At 40.0% G+C, this 15,719-nt stretch overlaps 1 protein-coding gene and 1 long non-coding RNA gene across 3 annotated transcripts in view; one reads left to right on the top strand and one right to left on the bottom strand.

The window, feature by feature from the left end:
* The first annotated feature begins 1,809 nt into the window (after positions 1–1,809).
* On the top strand, positions 1,810–12,917 carry LOC135407416 (E3 ubiquitin-protein ligase Topors-like). The gene is made up of 2 exons (XM_064642429.1): positions 1,810–11,952; positions 12,221–12,917. The coding sequence occupies exon 2, from the start codon at positions 12,224–12,226 to the stop codon at positions 12,638–12,640; it is 417 nt and encodes a 138-aa protein (XP_064498499.1). The 5' UTR covers positions 1,810–11,952; positions 12,221–12,223; the 3' UTR covers positions 12,641–12,917.
* A 1,197-nt stretch (positions 12,918–14,114) lies between these two features.
* The window catches only part of LOC135407421 (uncharacterized), a 32,197-nt gene continuing 30,592 nt past the window's right edge, over positions 14,115–15,719 (bottom strand). For both annotated transcript variants that reach the window (XR_010426863.1, XR_010426864.1), the window contains exon 6: positions 14,115–15,562. This is a non-coding gene — a long non-coding RNA (uncharacterized LOC135407421). The remainder of the gene's footprint in view (positions 15,563–15,719) is intronic.

Genomic DNA, 15,719 nt, shown 5'->3' with positions numbered 1-15,719 from the left:
TGTTTAATGTGACTTCCACACTTGTCCAAAGAAACCCCCCCAAATCTTTTTCTATGCATTTGCACAGAATTGCAGCAATTAATTTAAAGACTGGTTTTATGCTGTTTACTTCAAATTATGGCAATGTTTTTTTCCTGCAGTTAAAGAAAAGAAAACCAAAATCAAGAAAAATAAACAAAAACCCCAAATAAAAACATACAAAACCCCAAACAGAAACCAAAAACCCAACAAACAAAAAACGAAACCACTACAAAACCAAAAATGAAACCCACACGTATGAAAAGTGAAGTTGAGTAACTTCAAGCCAGTTCTGTAAAGACAATCAAGGACAAAAACAGCCTTAAAATCAATATACTGTTTGCTTTCTAAATGGAGCTTCAACTAAGAAATCTTTATTAAACAGAACAAATAAACAAAAGCATCTAGACAATAGCATTGTTCTTTCTGCAGAGCAGTTTCAGTTGTAATATTGCTCTTCTGGAAGGCATGGCAAGACATGATGTAACACTTACTTAATCAGAAGGAGTCATAGAATCATAGCAAGTATTATTCACTGTTACTCTCATAATTTTCTTTCCACTGTTCTTTCCTTCTCCAGCACAGAACTGTTTTTTACTCTGTGGAGTGCACAGAGAATTACATACTAGTGCACACATTCATGAAAGGACGTAAGCCTTACTCAACTTGTAAGAAGTCATCTCATAGTTCAAAATGTCAACTTAAGTATTATTACACTCCAGATATAATGGAGTCTGCAACATATTCCATTGTTACAATTTCACAGATAACATGATAGTTCACCAGTGTGCTACTTTTGACTCTTTTACAGTTTCACAAATGAAAGACAAGTAAAGACAAACTGCTTGCCTGTCAGGAAGCAAAAAGCCTGACAACAAAATAGCAAACACACACACATACCACCACCACAGCCAAAACCTAGATTACCTGTGTGTTTGTAAATGGGAATATTTTGTAAATGTCTATACATACATAATTATATGTTGCCTTGAGTCTGTCCTAGGACAGAGATCGAATTTGTTTTTCCAAGTTAGTTGTCTCAGAGATGGTTCCAAAGAGCAATTGAAATTCTCCCTTTGCCAAAAGAAATTTCTTTCTATTAGTTGCCATTCATTACTGAACTGAATATAAAAGGAGGTGAGAAGGAAATATTTCATTGAAAATTACTATCAAGAACATGGTGTAGCTAGGCTCAGAGAAAGAGGGGGTTTTTGTCATTCGCTATATTTCTTATTCTTATAAATGTTTTTTCACAGTGTGTATGCAAAAGAATTTAATTTAAGCTTTCTTAGGTCCAACAGAAGGAGTCAGACAGCATAACCCAAGTTTGACAGACATATCTGTTAAACGATGCAATACAGCTTTGGTTTTGCTGGAGACTGACACTTGGTGAGCCTGATGCTGCAGCCTGGCATGCCTGTATATCTGCTCCTTATCTGTAGAAGTTCTTATTGTATAAAATGATGCAGAGTGAGAGCTGAGCTGAGTGCAGATGCACCAATAGCTTGTAGCCTTCTGCTTATCCCCAGCTTTCACAACTGAAAGTTGAAAAACCCCTATATTCTTAATCAGTGACTTTTCAGAGCTGAGCTGAGCAAGGCGTACTTATAAAAAGTTAAACTGGCAGAGTCTTCAGGTATCTGTTTGCTGCCATTATTCCTCAAGAGGCAGAATGGCTTGACAAGTGTATAAGGAGTATTGACACCACTTGAGCTGTTTCCTCAGTGTTGCCAAGTAACTATTCTGAGATCTGTGAGATAAAACCAGGCAAGAGGCTGCTGGCAAAGCATCAAAGAAGGTGATTAAAGGCATTAGAAGTACCTTAATTAGTGTTTTCCTGTTTGGGAGCAAGAGGCTGTATTGCTACCACATATATAGTTGCCATAAACATATATATTTATAAAGCATAATAGGGAAATTCTGCATAGGTAAAGATCAGAGCAGATGGGCAAAACTGGAAATTATTAGCATGTTCTTTTACACATTGAGCGTATTTCATGACAGCCACTCATTTGCTGAACGCTTTCCTGCTTATATCTTCATGACACACTTATTTCGTAAGATTACAAATGAAATTATAATCAGACAACCTCTAATTTTTAATTTAAATTATCTTTCATTGATTTTCCAACCAAGTAAAATCTGTTGCAAAACGTATTGAAACTGGTCTCAAAAAAACAAATGTACCAAGTATTGTGTTGCATTTCACTCACTGCTGTATCCTACTTCAGTTCTCTTACTCTTGGCCTCACCCATTAAATTGATGCTTTTTAAAAGCAAGCACTTAATATTATTAATTAAACAAACCTACAAATCCTTTATTGAAATAGGAATGGTTAATCAGCTGGTTAAATCAATACTGCTGCATTAATCTCAGCCAAAGTATGTAGGTTTTCTGTCTGATTACCTTGAGTCCATTGTGACCATCTTGGTAAATCAGACATAGGAGTATGTCATCATTTTCAGACTTTAAAAAAGTCCATAAGGGAACTTATGGAACATACGGGACACATGGAAACTGTGTTAAAAAGGAATATTTTTGTTGTTTTTTTTCTATATTTTAAGTATGCTTTTGCACATGGCTCTCTTACTTTACTATTTTAATAATTTCTCCTGTCAAGCTCCTTATCATAAAAGCAGTTGAAGATTTTAGTGATACATGTAGACAAAAATATATAACAAGAGCTAGATAAGGACCTAAGAAACCTAAAGTGGTGGCAATAATTGTTATGAATGTGTTACAAATAAGAGCACAAAAGTGCAAAAAAGATGAGTGTAAAAATTGTCTCGCAGGCAGTGGTGTACCTGTGTTAGATGTCTCCTTCCTGAGGAATGTTTCTGGGAGTAAAGGCAACACTATGGTTTACTTTTCTAACTTAGCTATTTTTAAATTTTTCTGTCAGTCAGGTCTCACTTGAACATTTTTGAATGCCATTGGCCAGTTTTAAACAAATGTGACATAGGTACCAGTAATTATAACTCTTGCAGATGCACTTAAAATAGGGCAAAGAAGAGAAAATGAATCAGTACTCTAGTGATTCACTGACAGGATGAACCCAATTTGTCTTTAGAAACTGAAAATCTATAGAGAAAAATTCTCCTTATAGGACGAATTTTAATATGAGTGCATCTGTTTTGAGATACGAAATAATGCAAGCATGAAACAGAAACCATAGGAAATAATGATTTACTGTTTGTGGATGCTTTAAGTGTGGGGAAATTTTGAAGGTAGCTGATGTCTCAGGAGAAAGGTATGCCTTACAGAGAATTTAGAGGTCCTGTGGAAAGAGAATAATCCATGTAACACAGGTTTGGTATTTAGTCTAATGGAAGTGAGGAGATACAATAGGAAACAATGACAAAATTTGGAGCAGCTAGTAAGTTACCTCCAACTTTTAGCCATGACAGAGTAATGCCAGGACATTTTTTTATTGTCTGAACAGTGATCTGTCAGGATCATTTATCTTCCTGACAAGCTAATATCATCCTTTAATTATACTACCTGATATCTCAGCCTTTTAGAAATAATTTTCTGTACCACAGACTCCTGGGGTAGGGAGCTGCCATCATTCACTAGCAGAAATAGGGCCAGAAAAGCACTCAGACTGAATCTTCTGGTTTTGCTGCTGCCACACAACACTTAGCTCTCACTGACTCTCTTGCCTAGCTTGGATTAGGAAGTAGATCCCAAAGTGCTTGGCAACGCGAGTTAAACTCTTTTCAGTTTATGTATGAGTCTTTGAAGTTGATGGAGAGCATATCTGATAATTCAGAATCAACGAGTTTTGTCCAGGAGAATATGTACTTCATACAGTGCTTTAGTGACCCAAGCCTACCAATAACATGAATCACACTGACATTACACTGCATCTTTTATCCCCAGCAGTATGGATTTCACCTGATGCTGAAAAAGTAGTTACTAGAAGTGTCTCATTTAGGAAAATGCAGATCTGCTTTCTTCATTGCTACTGTCTTTGTGAGAGGTTATAATGCAGACAGATCTGAAAAGTGATTTTTTCTTCTGTAAAAACAGTTCAGAACCTAGATCAAGACCAGATTTGTACCTAATGCAAGTTTTGCTACTTTATCCCATATTTTTTTTTTACAAATATCTGCAAGGGACAAATAGCTGTTATGGCTCTTGCATTTGTTAATAGTTTCATTTAAACTATTCGCTAACCGAGAAATAATAGTGATAAAAATTTTCTCTTGGACCAAGTTGTCTGCCAAAGCAACCACCATGGTCTTAAATAGTTGGAATAAGTCTTCAGAATGCCTTCTGTAGTTATCATAGACTGAGCAACAGGGCTGTAAGAGGGTACATGAACTTTTCCAAATGTCAAATCCTGAAGGAAGCTGTGAAATGGCATCTTTCAGTTCACCTCAGCAGACAAAGAAAATCCAGACCTTTGATGACCCCTGGTGAATAAACTAAGCACTGCATTTAAATTATAAGTCAAGACATACTTGGAAGAACAGTTCAATTAATACTATCATGAAAAAACAAAGAAAAGCAGTAAGAAAAGGACACGTCCTTTCATGATATGCCAAAGAAAACAGTTCTTCTGCAGCTGGACTAGCACCAAACCTGAGATATATACAAGATATTACGCTATCTTAAACAGGTTTAAGCTAATGAACTTCCTGCATCCCTGTTAAAAAAAAAAATAAATTAAAGAGTCAAGCTATCAGATGAAAATTATTTTACTGTACAAATACCCTATTTCTATTATGACTCAGAGAAGAGGAATCTTTAAATAGTACAGCAATCACAAGGAGCTTTGTGAATCCAGACACTTCCTGCACTGTGAGATATTGGTTAGGGCACTGAGGACATTCCTGCTGTCCCTGTCCACCCCAGCTCTTTCTCTGTTAAGCCTGTGTTACATTCTTCCTTTTGGAGTCATATATTAATGATGACAAGTCCTTCGTCAAACAGACTCAATGACTGTGCATTCCTTGCACAATAGCTAAAGGAGATGTAGAGTTATAGAATTATTTGTCTCTTTTTACTTAAATATACCAATTTCTACAATGACTAAATATGGAATATAAACTCCTCTTTAAAAGGAGAGCATGATGTAGGCTGTAACCTTGCAAACTGTTCTGCATAGGCTGTAGTAAAGAAAGGTGTACCCATTTGGAATTTTTTAAACTATGACTGAAATGATACTTTTTGGTTTGGTTTATTTTAAAGAAAGAAGCTGAAATCTGAGAATTAATTGTATGTAACTGTTATTTCATCAAGGAAATGCATATAAAGTTGAAAGTGTCTAACCTAAGTAAAAAGTATGTCTATCTTACAGCTAAAATAAATAACTTATTATAGGTAAGCAATATATTTCATTTCCAGTGAGTCCCAAGCTCAAGTATTTTATGTACAATACAGTCCAGACGTAGACATTTCTCAACCATTCATGTTTTTTTTTGCAATGAAATCTAGCACATATGTAGAAGACACAAGATAACTGCAAACTTAAAGCTGAAGTGAAGGACTATTTTTGCAAGAGAATAAAAAGGGAAGCACTCAATCACCAGAGTTTAGACATAACATTTTCATTTACCAGTTGTATATTTTATCAATAATATTCATACTGTTAAAGGGACTGAACAATTTCATAATGTGTCAATGGCATCTTTGCAGGCAATTCTGAGTGTCACACATGGTTTAAATTCCCTGTCTCTCTTCTCTGTTGTATTAGATTCCAGTCTAACAAAGCCAGACAAATTTATTTCTCACCAGAAATTTCAGAAATATTAGAGAAAACTAAGTCTTTATTGGAAAATCATGGAATTAATCAATTTGTTTAGGAAAGCAGGACCTGGGAAAGGTGAAGGATCACTTGCAGGTCCAGCAGATGCTGCAAAAAGCATGGAAGGTGTTGTTATCTCCCACCCAGCAGCTCTTTTCAGGAGAAGGAATGCAGGCAGAACTGGGAAAGAGAGCATCCCTGAAAGGGATGTGCAAAAGCATATTCCCTTCTAACTGCTGAACCGTAGAAAGGAGTGTCAAAGCATGAGTTTCCCACATTTCTTGAGGAAGCTAGGCTTGCCTTGCACCTTTCTTCTAAATGTTCACCAGTTAAAGGAGGGCAGCTCCCAGGAACAAAAGAATCTCATATTTCTGCCCAAACTTATTAAAACACAGCATTTTTGTCTCTATCCTAGACAAAAATGGATTCAGATTCAGAAAACATTGACACCAAAAATTAACAGTAAAGCCAGCCACAAACACAAAATCAACTTTTCTCCATCAGTCTAATCTGCCAACTTTGATTAACCTTCAGCTGTGTCCTTCAGCTGTGAGGGACAATTCAAAGATAACCTCTGATGCTATATACATGTCTTGGGCTGTCACTTGACATTTTAGGTTATAGTTTCATGTGATCCAACCCTATGTGTAAAAGCGTTGCAAGGAAACTCTACCAATGTTCTCCCAAACAAATCAATAACATAATAAGGGTGGGTGAGGAAACCTCTTGTGGTATTTAATGGTTGTTTTTTTCATTCTGAATCAGTACATTACACAACTGAAAGCACTGACCTAATAGCTAGCAGTGGTGCTGACATAATGAAAGGGGAAAATAAGGGCCTCAGGAAAGTACCTCTTCAATCTAAACACTAGAACTGTATTATCATCTGGTAGGTGGTTTAGGATAGAGATGCACACTGAGAATATGTTGTCTGCATAATTAATTTACATGGATAGGTATTGAGTCACCTGAGGATGACAACAAAATCCGTGAAGATACAGATCTTTGAGGGTTTTCTCTACGAATAGGAAAAACGTAAAATACTTACAGATACATACATAGGAAAAAACCAGAGGAATCCAACCAGACATCATTACTGTCCTCACAAAATATTTATCCACATTTAAGTTAGATAAGCACTGCAGCCCAATGCCATGAAGTAAGGCCCTGAAGACTGGGCAATCTTTAACAATAAGCACATATTTTTTATATTTGTATCTGTCCACATATACATTTTTTTCATGCACCAAATACACTGTGATTTGACTTTTATACACACTGTTCTTTATTTATAAACACTAAATACTGTTTTCAACTTCTCTAAGAAACAATTTCATGCTTCTAGCAACAGGAATTAATATAATCTGATTGCTCAATAAGGCAGCAATTACCATTAATAGATGCTAGGCCTCTCTTACAGCTATAGTTTTTCTGTTGCAACTTGACAGTAGGTTTATTGAATTAAATGTGTCTAAGATACAAACTATTTGTATCACTTCATATGACTTGTATAGATCAGTTTCATTTTTTTTTCTGTAGCCCACTGTGAAAAAAACAATAGTGTTGTCTCAATTTCTTTTATAGTGTGCTCTTCTTGGTGAAAAAAAGTAAAATGTAATATTTCAATCATATAAAAGACTCCTTTCTCTGAAACTTCTGGAGAATCAAAGGTGGAAAAAACATTATTTTTGCAAATGTAAATCTAATTATCTTACCAATTGCCACAATTCAGGGCAGTGTGATTTGGGCTGATACTTATAAGGATGTATAGGTGTAAGAAGTTTCATTGCCTGATCTCACAAACTGAAAGGAACACTTTCAGACTAAACCCCATGTTTTTAAAAATCTTTTGTAAAAAATTCTATTAAAAAAATACCTTTTATTTGGATCACTTTTGATGGCTCTTTTTCTTTTTTGTTCAATTTGAAAAATAAAAGCAGACCAGGCAGATTCATTTTTGTGTGCATTTATTTTAACATGCTGTCTCACATGCAGTAATACAATATTGTGGCATTTGAGCTGAAATCCCCAGCAGAAATATGTTTACTTTCAATGCATTCTACTATTACAAACTGTTTTTCAAACATCTTAAAACAGTAAGTACAATTTATGATTAATCCCCTCGCATCATTGAATATCCTTTAAACTGACAAAGTGAGAAAGATTCCTTGTCACTACTGTGATATACTTCATTCTGATTTATGACTCTTTTCTCCCTCATTATTGACTGCACTTTCCCCTCTTGATTGAAACTTGTACAGACTACTTTAAAAAGATAAGAAATTACTATTGCAAAACTGCAAGAATTAGTGGTGTGTTTCAGTTGCTGCTTGTAGTACTCAAAAGTACTTCATGTGTTTTCCGTTTCTATCCCTCTTTTTAAAGCCAGCTCTCTTTCATGCCCTTCTTAAAGTATTTGGAATTTTTTTACATACTGCCTAAATGACAAGTTTTTGACCAGACAACCAGTGCAACTTAATGAATTTTGAGATACTGTGATAAGGTGATTGCCTTATTGTCAACTGCAACATTCTGCTTGCAGCTCCAGGACAAAATGAAAAGTCAACTGCAAGTCATTCCAAGCTGATCAGTGCATTTGCATGTGCAGAGCAATACAGTCTCCTATTATGAGGTCATTGCTCATGCAGAAGGCACCTGAATACTCACATGCATTCTTAGAATACAGATCATAGTAGGTCTTGTAGTTCTCTAGGACATTGTTATTATATCCTTCAGTGAGAGATCATCACATATGTGTTGTTATGTAATGCATGCCAAATATTAAGTCAGTGACTTCTATACATTATCTCAATGCTTTTCAGAAATGAACATTGAAATCTGAAGAGATTTTTTTCTGAAGCAGAAACATTCTAGAGACGCAGAACACTATTCCAGATAGATATTTATTTTGTAGGTTATAAAGGCCTTGAGCAACCTGGTGTAGTGGGAGCTGTGCCTGCCCAGGGCAAGGGGTGGTTGGGACTAGATGATCTTTAAGGTCCCTTCCAACCCTTAACATTCTATGATTCTATGATTCTATTATTTAGAAAAAGATCTGAGTTCAACCTTAAGCCAGTATGTATAACAATGCTTTAAAAAGGTCAGTTGCTGTCAGTCAGGGGTCTTTTTTCGTAAATTTTAAACCTAAAAATATATGGTAGATTGTTAGATTAGTTTGAGAATCCACTACAGGATGTAGACTGCAGAATTACTCTGATGCCATAGGTATAATCTGTCAGTGATGTACATTGCATTTATCAATATTAATTTGTATAAATTGCAGCTGCAAAAGTATCAAGCAAAAGAATCATAAAAGAATGGAAGGATCTAAAGACTGAAGGTACATCTGATGGGTGGGGCTAAACATCTTATTTGAACCTGCCGTTAAAAATCTTTATCAGTGAAAAAGTATCATGTCTTAGCTTTTAGGTAAAAACCCAACCCAACTCAATCCAACAAAAAAAACTAAAACAAGCAAACAAACAAAACCCCCACAAGCCAACCAACCAACCACAACAACAACAAAAGAAAAGAACCCACAATCCGCCAACCCCCAAGTTCCAGATTGCAGACTTTGATGAAAAATGTAAATGTCTCTGAGGAAAAAAAACCAAACCCTTCCCTTTTTTTATTATTAATTGTCAACAAGCTACAGTTGTGCTGTGTGCTACCTGCAGTTCTATCATCCTTACCATCAAATATTTATTGCAAAAGATGTGCTTTAATTTTAAATGACCTAATACAAATTTGCTGTCTCAGTGTAAAGTCCTGCAGGACACAGGACACAGGCTGCTTTTATCACCATTTAGGTAGTAGGTTAAAAATGCCTTGTCTCAAATAGGATTTACATTTAGATGGTCAAATTCTAGTGCTGCTTCTTAACAAAAAATGCACAATTGTCTTAGTGAAGACAGTCTCACTCATCAAAGATTGCGCTACCAGTATATCTATATATTTATCGATGTATCTATCTATAGATATCTATATACTTGTCTATATTTATCTATATTAAATATATTAGTTGATAACTTACTGTTATGAGGGTTGACTGAATGTAGTCTGAAAGTGGAAATATTTTTGTCATCTTTCTTAACAGCTTTCCTACGCATGGCCCTTCCTATGTGCATCTTTCAGTCCCAGCTAGAGCAGGGTGATCCTCGCTGCAGAATACCTTCTCAGTTGTCTGTCTGGAGTGCTAGCTCTTACATACAGAACCCAGGGCAAAACTGGGTTTTGTTTACTGAAAAGCTAGTTACTACTGGATTTAAAACAAATGTCATCCAAACTGCAGGTTATATTTATATTGTTGCCTTAAGAGATCATGGAGAAAAAAACTCCAGGCCAATTTAGTATATAAGATAAAGAGAGCAGCTCCTTTAGTTAGTCCTGAGGCCAGAGGAATACACATGACACACGCTCCCCAGACTGTGGTTTTATGATAAGGTCCATCAAATCCCAGATTTGTGCACCCTTGGTTCTGCTCAATTCAGCCCCCCAACACACCCCTTTGGGTTTGAGGTCTTTGGGACCCCTTCTTCCTCATCTTCATCTTCTTTGCGGCACATACAGTCCTTGGAGCTTCTCCAGAGTTCTGGGCTTGAAGGTCACTGTGTCTGTGTGATATCTTCTGATCCAGGCTTTTCTACAATTCTACCTTGAAAAGAAGACTAAACACGCTAACAGAATTTAGAGGGATTGATATGGAATGGGATAATAGGGTTGGATATGTGTAAACATTATGCTACAGGGTAAGGGATATAAAACAGCTACATTAAAATCTACATTCACTACACAACTACTTCTAAAAACTACAGAAGTTAAAAAATCCAAAAAGCTCTGAAGCATCAATATTATATTTAGGTTATATTTATGTTATATTTAGAACAGGCAGCTGGTACAACATACATGTTGTGACTGACTAAGATCCCGTCCCTGCCTCATTTTTCTAAAAGACTGCAGAGCTCAGTAAGTTTCTGTCAATCCCATAACAAAAGAGCCAAAGGCATCTTGGCTGTAATTAACTGTTCTCCTGTTTCAGGTCAGCAGAAGAAGAAGCAGTCCAAGAAAGATACTTGTGCAGGAGGTCCAGTGTCCAATTTAGAGATGTCTGTACCTTCTGAAAGCCAAAGGAAAGGTGGCAAAAGCCTCTCAAAGTCAGGAGTAGTGTAAAAGAGAGCAGTGAGATACCAGTACAATTGCTTTGTTTCACTCTGCAGAGAATACAACTAGATCCCAATCCCCCACCACCATTTTGCCCTTGAGAAGAATGAAAATATAATTCTCCATTCTTTTTCTTCTTTCCTCTGGTCTCCCTTAAAGGAAAAAATAGTATTTCCCCACCTTATTGTACCTTTTAATCTAGACATTCTTACTATTGCCTAATTACTAGCATTTTCCAAAACAACTATTTTCTTTTAATAATTTAATTTAAATGGCTGCAGAAATATGCCAAAAAGGAACCTCATACAGTTCAGAAAAAGAAAATGCTGAATGCTGCATCTGGGGAGGAATAACCCCATGCACCAACACGTGGGTCAGCTGGGCAGGCAGCGGCCTGGCAGAGAAGGCCCCGGGGCGGCTGCGAGACACCGGGTGGGACATGGGCCAGCTCTGTGTCCCTGCCCTCGGCTTCACCAGGCCTCACCTGGAGTGCTGTGCCTGCTCTGGGCTCTCCAGTCCAAGAGAGACGAGGAGCTACTGGAGAGAGCCCAGGGAAGGGCCACAAACACGGTGAAGGAACTGGAATCTCTCTCCTATGAGGAAAAGCTGCGAGAGCTGAGATAGTTCAGCCTGGAGAAGGTGCAGGGGCACCAGACTCTCACCACAGGGCCTGACAAGCCTAAGGTTAAACTGGGGGGTTTAAGGCCACCAAAAGTGGCTGACATGCCATGAAACAGGGGCTTTCCCCCTCTGGGGTGTTCGCTGTCCTCACTAGGCAACAGCCGGGGTGCCACAGGCTCCTGCAGTCGGCACATTTGGCCCTGGCCTCCTGCAAGTGCCACAGGCAGTGTGTGACCTCCAGCAGGACCGTGGCCCTGCGCTGGCAGCGCTGCCGCTGTGCAGAGACGTGGCCTGTGCGGGGGCTGCGGGTCCTGCACGGGGCTGTCCCAGCACCTCAGCTTGAGGAGGGCACCACTGAGGGCTCCCAGACAGCTCCTCCTTCCCTGACCGCCTCCTGCAGGTACCCTGTGCCAGCCTGAGTCCAGCTGGCTGTCCCGGGGGCAGTGCCAAGTGGGAGGTTTGTCCTGGAAGGGGGGCAGCGTGCCTGGGGCAGCGGAGGGGGCAGGCACACGTGGAAGGCAGCTGTGGGGCTGGCGGTCACTTTTGGGCCTGCAAGGAGACCCTGTGGGAGGCCTTTGTCTCCCCTCTCTCCCCATTCTCTGGGGCCTTCTCTGCTGTTCCGTTCCTGGCGCCAGAGAAGCTCAGGCACTGTGCACGTGTCTTGGCAGAGCATGGCACCCGGAGCCGAAGAGGCTCTGCAGGAGAGCGGCTCGGCCACGACGGCCGGTACGAGCCAGAGGCAGTGGGAGGCAGTGGCAGAAGGCCTGTGCCCCATCTGCCTGGACAACATGGACGACACAGCCCACATCATCCCCTGCCTGCACACCTTCTGCTTCGGCTGCATCCAGCAGTGGGCTGCCGTGCACGCCGTGTGCCCGCTCTGCCGGCAGCACTTCAGCCGCATCCTGCACATGGTGAGAGCGGACGACGACTACCAGGAGTGCGTGGTTGCCTCGTCCTCCCGCCAGCAGAGTCCCGCAGCCAGACAGAGGGTGCGCAGCAGATCCCCACAGTGGCGCTACCACCTGCGCCCACGGCCCAACAACAATCCCACTGCTGGGAGAAGGGGGCCGGCAGAGAGGGACTAAGGGAGGGCTCCAAGGAACTCCGACACCTCTGCCCCACAGACTGCAGGGGGATGCTAAGCCAGCCCTGCCGATGGACCTGTCATCCACTTGGACTTGCTGAGAGCGCAGCTTATGGCCTTCATGCAACGTGAATGAACATCCAGAATCTTTCCAGAGCGTGCATCTTTCAAAACCACTTGGTACACTGCACATGAATCCACTAATTGCTATTCTTATTATTAGTCATAGTAGCATTGTTATTGTTATTGTTAAAATTATTAAAGTGTTCTTCTCTTAACCCACAAGGTTTATCCTTTTCTCTCCAATTCTCCTCCCTAAGGGGGTGGGGGTGGCAAGCAGCTATATGGAACTTAGTTGCTGGCTGAGGTTCTCCAATTTGTTGTGCTGGTGTTGGAAGATTATAGACTTTGTGGACACTGAACATAGATCAGAAGCTTTCTGGAGCATATTTCTCTCAAAACTAAAGAAAACCACTGCAGGCAGTGCTTTTTAGCAGTGTTTCAACAGCATAGGTAAACAAAAGGGGAAAATGTCTGGAGTGTACCGTGAACTACTTTAACATAAATGCTGCAACAGAGCCCCTTTGGCCCACACTCTCCCAGCCTTGCCCCTCCAAGCATCAGAGCATGGTTGTCCAAGCCCTGTGGCCATGAGCCAGGCCACCTGACCTGAAGCAAAGCCAGGTCCATGGACACAGGCCATGCTGACAACCCTCTCCCTGCTGGTACCTCTACACCCAAATGGCTCCAGTCATCCACCTGTCACAGCCCTCTGAGCCTTCCTCTGCCACTTCTCTACAGCAGCACCCTGGCCCAAATCCCATGGCCATGGCAGGAATGCAAGATAAGCTATCCTGGTGTTCTGGGGACAGGCTTCACAGAAGACACTGCCAGGGAATGATCTGCACACCTTGGCTTGGTCTCTGTCAGACAGCAAAGCTCTAAACTCTGAGCATCCTGGGCCTTCGGGAGCCAGTCAAGGAGCAGACTGCAATGCAAACAAAGCATATTTTTGCCATGCCTCTGTCCCATCCCCCCCATTCTTGCTGAGCCCTTCCCAGTCCCTTGCTTTTAATCCTTTCCCCAGACACACCAGCACCATCATTGAACCTTTGCACAAGCTCTGCAACAACCCCCTCTCATAGAGTCTGAGCAGCTCCATAGATTCTTGCCCAACATCCCTCAAGGGTCCCCCCAGTCCTGCTGGCAGAGGCTCTCCGCAGCCAGAGAGGTCCCTGTGTCGTGTTCCTGTGGGATCCATCTCAGATCTGCAGGAAAGGGCCTGGAGGTCCTGGGGACACCAACATGCAAACAGCACTGTCAGTGTGCCCTGGTAGCCAAAAAGCCAACAGCTTCCTGGGGTGCTCTGAAAGGGGAATGCCGCCAAGCAGGCCAGGGAGGGATCCCTCCCTGTCCCCAGCCTAGTAAAATGCACAAAATTCCATTTAAAAATGAGACAAAACTTTTTACTTTGATGATGGTCTTAGACTGGGAAATTGTTGAATAAGATGTCTATACATCTAATCACCATCTCTAGCCTTCAGTATTCTGAAGAAAATAGAAGCAGAAGGTAACCTTCTTCCCCCTACTACCTCACTAGGTATGAGGTTGTGCAGAGTTAACCTGTCGAAATAAGGCAAGAACCAACTACTGGGCCCCTTACATTTCTAACAATAGCTGTGATAAAGTTATCACTGATTACAGATTACCTACTTTAAAATATGGGTGAAAAATGCACTAAAACCAAGAATGAACCAAATTACAGCTCTTCGATAGTGTTGGCTCAAAGTCAATATTGTTAAACCAATGTATCTCATCCTCTGTGGGACTCAGCCCTAGTTCATGTCTTTAGTCCTCAGAAAAATCTAGAAATTCACCCCTACAAAACTGTCTTCAAAAGTCACTTTAATGCTGCTATGTCTTGGCAGAAAACCCATGTATACAACTTAATACAGGAAAGTAACAGAATTATCATTTTGTGCTTGTGACAAGTTGAACAATATTTTTGCCTTAAATTCAGGAACTCTAATGCAATAACAAAATTAGGTACTATTTTCAAGTTTAAAATAGCCAGTGATCTCTGTGTGAAGACTCAAAATAATTTCCTTCAAGTGAATTTTATGAAGCTTCAGAAGCAAAAAAAAAAAAAAAAAAAAATCAAAAATACCCAGAATTGTTTTTAAGATGTATGTTTTTTAAAAATGGCAACCCCTCCATATAGTTAAAAGATCAGAAAAAAGCATGAAAGATTAAGTGGCAGATGAGATAATAGACAAGATAATTACAGAGCATTAAAGCCTCAGATTTATTTTTAAGACATTCAAGCTCTATTTAGAAAAGCCCTTTGTTAACTTTTGTGAATTTAAAAAGAATGATTGTAACATATTCAACAATAAGGGGACTAATGGTGTTAAAGCTTCATCATTTCCTATTCTAAACCAGTCCATACAATAACTGGCCACAGAGTGCTTCTGCAGCACAAATAGAAGATAACAAGGCTAGAGTAGTTACAGTGCAGCAAAACCCCAAGATGCCACAAAAAGAGATTTGTCATGCTCTGTGCTCTCAGAGTGGGAAGTGACAAGTGACTCTTGAATTTTCTCACTGAGCTAACGCACACAGGGAAGTTAACCACACTTACCCTCATGGGCTGCTCACGAGCTACCATTTTGTTTCTGTGGTGCTAGAGAGGTAATGTTAATGCCGGGCAAGAGCTGAGAGTATGAAAGCCAGGTAGGCAGTTCTCTGACATGAAGCTGTACCAGTGTGATAAGGATAAGGAGAAAAGCAAACATAAATCTGTGTTGATGGGTTTACAGGCAAGCAAATGTTTGGTTCAACGAAGAAACAGAGAACTGGTTTCTGTGTTGCTTTGGTCTTCTGTCTATGGAGCTGTCTTGAGAATCGCCTGGTTTTGTTCCACCTGAGACAATGAATGAAGAAAAAAATGTTGCCTATTGCCAAAGATATCTGCATAACCTCTGGTGCAATATACTGCTGCAATTATCACATCTTTTCAGGAAATTTCTGGACTCTTCTTTTTGGGAATCCGGCTCTATTCTTTGTGTTTTTACAGAAAA

This window comes from Pseudopipra pipra, chromosome Z, assembly GCF_036250125.1.
Source record: "Pseudopipra pipra isolate bDixPip1 chromosome Z, bDixPip1.hap1, whole genome shotgun sequence".
NCBI lineage: Eukaryota > Metazoa > Chordata > Aves > Passeriformes > Pipridae > Pseudopipra > Pseudopipra pipra.
The sequence above is the reverse complement of the archived record's forward strand: the minus strand, read 5'-3'. Positions and strand labels throughout refer to the sequence as shown.